At 38.1% G+C, this 9,425-nt stretch overlaps 2 protein-coding genes across 2 annotated transcripts; both read left to right on the top strand.

Annotated features, from left to right (window-relative positions):
* The first annotated feature begins 1,405 nt into the window (after window positions 1-1,405).
* Window positions 1,406-4,506, top strand: LOC118683903 (uncharacterized). Its single transcript, XM_070105462.1, has 2 exons — window positions 1,406-1,840; window positions 3,313-4,506. Exons 1-2 carry the CDS (start codon window positions 1,406-1,408, stop codon window positions 4,504-4,506), a joined length of 1,629 nt encoding a protein of 542 aa, XP_069961563.1.
* Window positions 4,507-6,456: 1,950 nt separating this feature from the next.
* On the top strand, window positions 6,457-7,715 carry LOC138855721 (uncharacterized). Its single transcript, XM_070105461.1, has 2 exons — window positions 6,457-6,549; window positions 6,662-7,715. Exons 1-2 carry the CDS (start codon window positions 6,457-6,459, stop codon window positions 7,598-7,600), a joined length of 1,032 nt encoding a protein of 343 aa, XP_069961562.1. The 3' UTR covers window positions 7,601-7,715.
* Window positions 7,716-9,425: the final 1,710 nt, after the last annotated feature.

The following is a 9,425-nucleotide window of genomic DNA, read 5'->3' as shown; positions in this document are numbered from 1 at the left end:
GTTGTTCATACCAAATGAACACATCCCTGCATTGTTCTCCTAACTCGTATAAATACGAATTAGAGGACAAGGCAAAAGGCTCAACAGCACCAACATAACTAATAATTCCAATTGGAATTAGTCAGCATACCAAGGAGCAGACATCAACGCGGACGGACAGAAAAGGCGCGAAAATTAGATCGCCCCAGCAACATAAAAACAACAACAGCATCATCACAAAAATCTACGAGGGATTATTTAAGCCACATCAGGTTGTAATTAAATGTATATTTAAATTATATTATTTAAGCCTAACCTGTAAATAACATATAATTTGAATTATACATATAACACTTAACATACACACACATAAATATTGTACAATTAACCTACATAAATTGTCTATATTTCTACCCTATATACTAAAAGTAATTAAAGTTACATTTTGTTGAATTTTAATTAACATTTTATTTTATTTGGCACACCGGCAAACTCTACGTCGAGTACCCCGACATTTTGGTCCTTCGAGCCGGATCGTCCTGGATAAAATAAAACCCACCCAATTAAACATCGTTTATAAATTATACATTCACCCACCCAATCAACCACCATTTGGATCATCAAAAATAATATAATATATTCGCCCACCCAATCAACCATAAACTTGGATCATATCAGCAACAAGGATTATATACGTGAGAAAAAAAAAAAATTGTGAGTACATAAACCCAAAATTTAAAAAAAAAATATAATATATCAGTGCAATACGGAATAAAGGTGCAAAGTGAAAACAAATATATATAATAAAATAAATCTTGTGCTTAACAGGTATTAAGTGCAAAGTATTTGCGAATTTATTATTGCCATATTCCGTTTAGCACTTTACTCATAATACATACATAAGTACGTACTTACAATATATAATATATATTTTTTGAGAGCCAAGTAGCGTTACTCTTGGTACCAATTCGTACATACACCTAACATATATATATATTCAAATTGCTCATAAGTACGTACTTACAACATAATATAAAATTTTTGAGAGCCAAGCAACGTTACTCTTGGTACCTATTCGTACATACACGTATATATATATTCAAATTGCATTACCCGCTCTCTTAAATATTCATTGCTAGTGCATTGCGAGCGAGCAAAAAACCCTGTAGGAAAAAATTCAAATAACCCAGTAGGAAATTTTTCGTGCATCGGAATTTTAAATATTGTGCATATATAATATAAGACACATACAAAAAAAAAATTTTTTTTTTGGAAATTCGCCAGCATTCGGGAATTTGCTTTTTAAAATTTAAATAAAGAAAAATTACTTGAAATTTATTATTTGTTTCATTTAAAGTTTATAAATTGTTGCGATATATACATACCTATCTATATAATAAAGAAATAAATAAAATTTCTATCGAAAATGGAAGAATTTAAGTTCTGTATTTCAGATTTGTTCGAATATATCGAAGAACATTACGAGACCCACCCGGAAGATGAATCCATTTATACTCTGGAAATAAAAAGAGTTGAACTTAACGCTATTTACGATAAGGCAAACAAGTCGTACGATGCCTTTCGTAGAACCCCACAAAAACCCGGTGAGACTATTGACTTCTCAAAAGTTAAAGAAAAATTAAAAAAAGGTCATCAATTATATTTGAAATGTTTGGGATCCATTAACCAAGCTATAGATGATCTTAAGACCCCAACACCCACAATAAAGGAACGAGCTTCAGATGAAAACACATCGCGGGACATAGGATCTTCAATTCATCTACCCCCATGTGACACGGACATTTTTTATGGCGACTTCGTAACCTGGCCCCCATTCAGAGACATGTTTACGGCCATATATGTAAACAATCACAAAATTAGTAACGTGGAGAGACTGTTTCACCTCATTCAAAAAACCCGAGGAGAAGCAAAAGCAATAGTGAAAAACGCACCATTAACAAATGATGGTTTCTTGATGGCATGGAGGGACCTGGTATCGCAATACGAAAACAAACGAGTTCAAGTCAACGCGCAATTAAAAATTTTGTTCAATTTACCCCAAGCAAACCAGGAAAGTGGAAGCGCTATTAAACATCTTCAGAGGACCGTCAACAATTGTCTTACAAATCTTCATAATGTAGACATAGACACGACTAGTTGGGACCCAATCTTAATCTTCTTATGTGGATTGAAACTACCTAAGACTTTACTTCATCAATTTGAGGATACCCTAGAAGACAACTCCGCATTTCTCACCCATAGATACAAATCTTTGGAAGCAGTAGGAAATCTAACTGACCCCGTTCCAGTTACCCAACCCGACAATGGGCCTTATAGAAAAGGAAAAGACAGGAAATTTAATACCTTTCACGCGAACGTCTCTGGAGCTTCGAAATTGAGTTTTCCACACGCTAGTGAAAACACTGTAAGAAGCAACATCATCTCAAAAAATCTCCAAGACATTGAGAGTTGTAAATTATGTAGAACCCAACATTCCATTCGAGAAAGCCCAAAGTTTTTACAATTGAATGTCGAGACCCGAATAAACGTAATAAAAAATAATGGTTACTGTTTTATTTCCCTTGCATTATCGCATAGCTTCAAGGAATGCAAGAGCAAATACTCATGCAGAATATGTAGAAAGAAACATAACACTCTTCTGCATAGGGATGCCCCATCCCGCTCCCAATCCCTCCCGCAAGGATCAAGAGCCTCGAACCCGCCTCTTGACTCTACCAATAGTAGTACCTCCCAAACCCTTAATCTTAATACAAATCCGCAAGCCTACACAACCCTCTTACAGTCCACTGAAAATAAAACTCAAGACCCACACAACTCAAGTAGGAAGCAGGTTTTGCTAGGTACTGCCATAGTGCAAGTTTCTTACAAAGGGCAATTATATACAGCTCGAGCACTAATCGACTCTGGGTCAGAAGCTACGTTCATTTCCGAGAAGCTCCACAGAAAATTGGACATACCCACATTCAAGAAAAACGCACAAGTGACCGAATTGAACAACACAGTCTCCGCAACAGCTACCAAAACTTGCGAACTCACCCTTCGTTCACCAACAAAAAGGGAATTTACTCACTCACTTGATAGAATAATTTCTAATAAAGAATTCGGTTTTAGTTTAGCTGACCCTCACTTCTATAAACCCAGACCTGTCGACATCCTTATCGGAAGTGATCTGTACCCACAAATAATTCTCAGTGGCGTACAGAGAAATGTACTCGGGTCATTACTAGCCCAAGAAACAGAATTCGGTTGGATTCTTCCGAGCCCACACCTGAAAAACCCATCTCACCCTCAATATTGTCATTTTTCAATAAGACGACCCCAGACAAGTTGCTCACACAATTTTGGGAAGTCGAAGAAGTTCCGAAAAAGCCTCTACCCTCAACTTCGGATATACTGTGTGAGCAACATTATCAAAAAACAACCCGAAGACACTCAACTGGGCGTTACGTGGTAACATTACCCTTTAAAACCCCAGAAAAAATAGACTTGGGCAACTCAAGACATATAGCTTTAGCTCAGTATCTAAGAAATGAAAAATCCGTCTCTAGAAAACCTGAAATAAAAACAGAATACGACAAGGCCATCAACGAGTACCTGGAACTCGGTCATATGACCAAAATAGAGTATGACCCCGCAGAGAATACGAAAACATACTATCTACCACATCACGCAGTCATCAAACCCGATCGCTTAACGACCCAACTGCGAGTGGTATTCACCGCATCATGCCCCACCTCAAATAGAAATAGCCTCAACGATGTATTACACACTGGACCTATTCTGCAAGCAGACCTGGTAATCCTAGTGGTAAAGTGGCGTATGTTTCGAATCGTATTCAATGCAGATATTCAAAAAATGTATCGTCAAATACTTGTTGAAAGCAAACACACTCCATTTCAAAGAATCGTATTTAGAAGATCGCCTAACGACCCCATAGAAGATTTTGAACTACAAACTGTTACGTTTGGTATTAACTGTGCCCCATATTTAGCTATCCGTACCCTCCTCAAATTAGCGGATGATGTACAAGAAACCCACCCACTGGCAGCAAAGATACTTCGAAACGGAATGTACGTCGATGATGTACTTGCAGGAGCACATGACGTAGCAAATGCGAAGATGGCACGAGACGAACTTACCTCATCTTTGGAGTCCGCAGGATTTGCTCTACGCAAATGGACCTCGAATGACCCAAAAGTCTTATCTGGAATCTCACAAGAACATCTGTTGGACACGAACTTACTCAGTTTACCAGAATCCAATAGCACAAAAACACTGGGGATCAGATGGAATGCAAAAAAAGATGCATTCTTTTTTGTCATCAACCCTATTCACGATAAGACATCGTTTACTAAAAGAGAAGAATTATCGATTATAGCAAAATTGTTCGACCCAGCTGGTTGGCTCAGTCCCGTTGTAGTCACAGCCAAAATAATAATGCAACAAATATGGCTCGATAAATCCGATTGGGATGAAAGTTTAAAACCCTTAACTCTCCATCGCTGAAAAACCTTCATAAAAGATTACGAAACCCTAAATCTGATTGAAATTCCTCGGTGGACCCACTTTTCGACATCCGCGATCATCAATTTCCACGGATTCTCTGACGCCTCAGAAAAAGCTTACGCAGCAAACCTATACATAAGTGTTTCTACAAACACAAACACCTGGACAACTCTTTTAATATCCTAGACTCGTGTGTCCCCAATAAAAAGTATATCTCTACCAAGGCTAGAACTTTGCGGAGCGGTTCTTCTGGCGAATCTAGTGGATGCGACCCTACCCCAATTAAATATTACTCAGTACCGCACTCACCTTTGGACGGATTCTACAATTGTCCTTTCTTGGCTAAGCAAACCCCCATGCTCATGGACAACCTTTGTATCCCACCGAGTTGCCACAATTGCAGAAAAAGTTGGAACCGAAAATTGGCGTCACATCGAAAGCCAAGACAATCCGGCAGATCTGGGCAGTCGCGGATGCACACCTCCGGAGATGGTTAACAATGACCTCTGGTGGCACGGACCCCAATGGCTAAAACTCAACCCGAAACATTGGCCAATTACCCAAAAATCAATCGATACAACACTGGAACTGCGGCCAATCAAGACTTTCGTCAACACAACACAAGAGGATATACTGGATAGATTTTCATCACTACCCAAAGCCATTCGAGTCATAGCATATCTATTCAGATTCTGCTCGAATGCGTCACCCAACAGATCACAACAGCCATACACAACGTTGGAAATAACTCCAGACGAGTTCAAAACTATCCGCACGAAGTTAATTATTTTAACCCAAAGAATGCACTTCCAGGAGGAGTATGAAGCTTTAACTCATAAAACCAGCATACACAGAAAAAGTACAATTTTGACCCTAAACCCTTTAATCGATCCCAAAGGAATAATGCGAGTCAATGGCCGATTGAGCAATTCAGCCGCATTATCATATAACGAGCGTCATCCGATTATACTACTCTATAGCAGTCGATTAACCAAACTACTCACCCAATTTACTCACTCAATTACCCTACATGGTGGAAACCAACTAGTTTTACGCCTCATGCGGACGGAATTTTGGATACCGAAGCTTAAAACTCTCATCAAGTCCATTATCCGTCAGTGCAAAACTTGCGTCTTACACAAGAAGAGAGAAACTACTCAATTAATGGCAGCTCTTCCAGCGGAACGTACCACCCTAACCCGCCCATTCGCAGCAACAGGAATCGACTTCGCCGGTCCCTATGACATAAAAAATTACACCGGCAGAGCGTGCTTGATCACAAAAAGTTATGTATGCGTATTTGTTTGTTTTGCAACCAAAGCAATACACCTGGAGGCAGCAAGCGATCTCACCACCCAAGCATTCATGGCCGCATTCGCACGATTCTTTTCTAGGCGCGGATGTCCCGCCGATCTCTATTCTGACAATGGTACTAATTTCGTGGGAGCGTCTAAACTCTTAATCAAAGATCGACAAGAATTCACAAAATCACTAAGAACACAAATAACAACAAGTGAAGCACACCAAAACATCAACTGGCACTTTAATCCTCCAGGAGCTCCACACATGGGTGGACTCTGGGAAGCAGGAGTGAAAAGTTTAAAGAGCCACTTAAAAAAGGTGTCTCAGATCCAAAAATTCACTTTCGAAGAATTATCTACCCTTCTAACCCGAATCGAAAGCTGCTTGAATTCTCGACCTTTAAGCCCACTAAGTGAAGACCCCAGGAATATAGAACCTTTAACTCCAGGCCATTTCTTAATAGGTACCCCTTTATTAACCCCAGCAGAACCCAACTTAGAAGATACACAACTAAGCATCGCACATAGATGGCAAAAGTTAAAGATACTCCATCAACACTTCTGCAAACGATGGAAAGAAGAATATCTAAAAGAACTCCACAAACGGTAAAAGTGGAAATACCCTCAACGCAATATAGAGGTCAATGATATGGTAGTCATACGCCAAGAAACTCTACCCCCAAATGAATGGAAACTTGGTCGCATCGAAAAAACCTATCTCGGTGCAGACAATAAGACCAGAGTAGTTGACATACGTACCTCTCAGGGAACAATTACCCGCCCAATAACCAAAATAGTCACCTTACCAAATAACTAATCTCATTTCTTTATAGTGACATGGCTCCGCAAAATAGCATCAAATCTATCTGCTCAGCGTCACCCGAAGCATCACCCCACTCTCCGACAATGGGACCCTGGCTAGACGCTTACATCGCTTTAAAGCGACCCACTCCCCCATTCGAGAGGAAAGAGGAAGTACCCACCGCACGCCTCGGCGTACTATCACCCATTCATCAAAACGCGCACATAAACACGTCGCCTGTGGATTGTGCAAAAAAGATCACAGGCTGGTGACATGTTCAAAGTTTACTAAAATGAACATCCACGAAAAGTTTGACGCAGTAACTAAGTATAAGTACTGCGTCAACTGCTTGGCCAGATCGCACTCAACACAACGATGCACAAGCGCAAAACGATGTAACATGTGTAACGGGGAGCACCATTCAACCCTACATGGACACCCCAGGTTGTTTTGCAAAGAAAAAACCAAAACAACAAAGAACGACGAACGACTACACAAAGATCCAGAGATTCCAACACTACTGGCCAAGCCGACCCTTATACCCACTGCCATGATAAAAATAAAACACGATGGCAAATGGAATAAAGTACGTGCCATAATTAACCCGACCCGAAAGGTGACAATTATTGCCTCGGAGCTAGTTCAGAGATTGAGGTTACCGAAAACGTACCTTGACTCTCATCGCATATGTAAACTCGTCATAGGGTCATTAACTGATCCCGACTGGCATGTCGAAGTTAACTGCCTTATGACGCAGGAATTACCGACCCGACCCTACAATCGTGATATAGGTGGCGAAATCTTTAAGAGATTCGACCACTTAGTCCTAGCCGACCCTATGTTCCACAAGGATGATAAAATCATGATGGAACTGGGAGCAGACATCTACCCAAGGATAATGAAACCCGGATTATTCAACCCAGACAACAGCACCGTGATCTCACAAAACACCGCACTCAGTTGGACTCTAACTGGTGCTTGTGCGATTTAAACCCTAAACCCTGCAAGGCGGCCGGGATGTTCATACCAAATGAACACATCCCTGCATTATTCCCCTAACTCGTATAAATACGAATTAGAGGACAATGCAAAAGGCTCAACAGCACCAACATAACTAATAATTCCAAATTATATTTTTTAAGCCTAACCTGCAAATAACATATAATTTGAATTATACATATAACACTTAACATACACACACATAAATATTGTACAATTAACCTACATAAATTGTCTATATTTCTACCCTATATACTAAAAGTAATTAAAGTTACATTTTGTTGAATTTCAATTAACATTTTATTTTATTTGGCACACCGGCAAACTCAACGTCGAGTACCCCGACATCTGTGAAATTTAAGGATTAATGAGTTTGTGGTAGCTTTTGCTAATAGTGCTGATAGAGGCTACAAGAAAAATAACTTTAAACTTAAATCTTAAAATGTTCAAGTTTTTCCAAATGCTCTACATGTTTAACATGTATTTGTAAAAGGGTTTTAACACGAAAATGGTATTTTAGTCCAAATCTGTGTAATTTAGGGATTAATGAGTTTGTGGTAGCTTTTGCTAATAGTGCTGATGGAGGCAACAAGAAAAACAAGTTTGAACGTAAATCATAAAATGTTCAAGTTTTTCCAAATGTTCTACATGTTTAGCATGTATTTGTAAAAAGGTTTTAACACGAAAATGTTATTTTAGTCCAAATCTGTAAAGTTAATGGTTTAATTTATTTGTGTATGGTCTTGCTAATTGTGAGTATACAGAGTACAAGCTTATAGACTTAGAACGTAAATCTAAGAAAGTTCAAGTTTTTCCAAATGTACTAGATGTATGTATTTGTGAAAAAGGCTTTAACACGAAAATGGCATTTTAGTCCAAGTTTGTAAAGATAATGGGTATATGTATTTGTGAAACCTTTTGCTAATAGCGAATATATACTTAACTAGAAAACCGACTTTTAATATAAATCTTAGAATGTTCAAGTTTTTCCAAATGCATTACATGTATGTATTTGTGAAAAAGGTTTTAACAAAAAAATAGTATTTTAGTCCAAATCTGTAAAGTTAATAATTTAATTTATTTGTGGATGCTTTTGCTAATTGTGAGTATACAGTCCACCTCCGAGATGTTGGTGTGCTTTTGCAATTGACATAGCTTTCGCTTATTATGAATAGTTACAATTTACAAGAAAAAAAACTTTGCACGTAAATCAAAGAATATTGAAATTTTCCCAATAGCTCTGTGTGTATTTGTAAAAAAGGTATTAACACGAAAATGTTATTTTAGTCCAAATCTATGAAATTAGTGGATTTATGTTTTTGTGGTAGCTTTTGCTAATAGTGCTGCTAGAGGTTACAAGAAAACCAACTTTAAACATAAATCTTAGAATGTTCAAATTTCGCTGAATGCTCTACATGTATGAATTTTTGATAAAGTTTTTAATATGAAAATGGTATTTTCGCCCAAATTGACGTAGCTTTTGCCTATTTTCAACCTACAGGTTATAAGAAAATCGACTCTGAATATATATCTGAGAATGTTCAAGATTCCCCAAATGATTACATGTATGTATTTTTGACAAAGGTTTTCATACGATAAAGGTATTTTATCTGATCTGTTAAATTAATGGATTTATGTATTTGTGGTAGCTTTTGCTTATAGTAAATATACAGGTTATAAAATCAAACAACTTCGAACGTAAATCTTAGAATGTTCAAGTTTTCCCGAATGCTCTACATGTATGTATTTGAAAAAGAGTGTATAACATGGAAATAGTATATTCGCCCAAATCTGTGAAGTTAATAGTTTTACGTATT

The sequence above is a fragment of the Bactrocera oleae genome, chromosome 2 (genome assembly GCF_042242935.1).
Source record: "Bactrocera oleae isolate idBacOlea1 chromosome 2, idBacOlea1, whole genome shotgun sequence".
Taxonomy (NCBI): Eukaryota; Metazoa; Arthropoda; class Insecta; order Diptera; family Tephritidae; genus Bactrocera; species Bactrocera oleae.
Note: the sequence above shows the minus strand (reverse complement) of the source record. Positions and strands in the feature narration are given on the sequence as shown.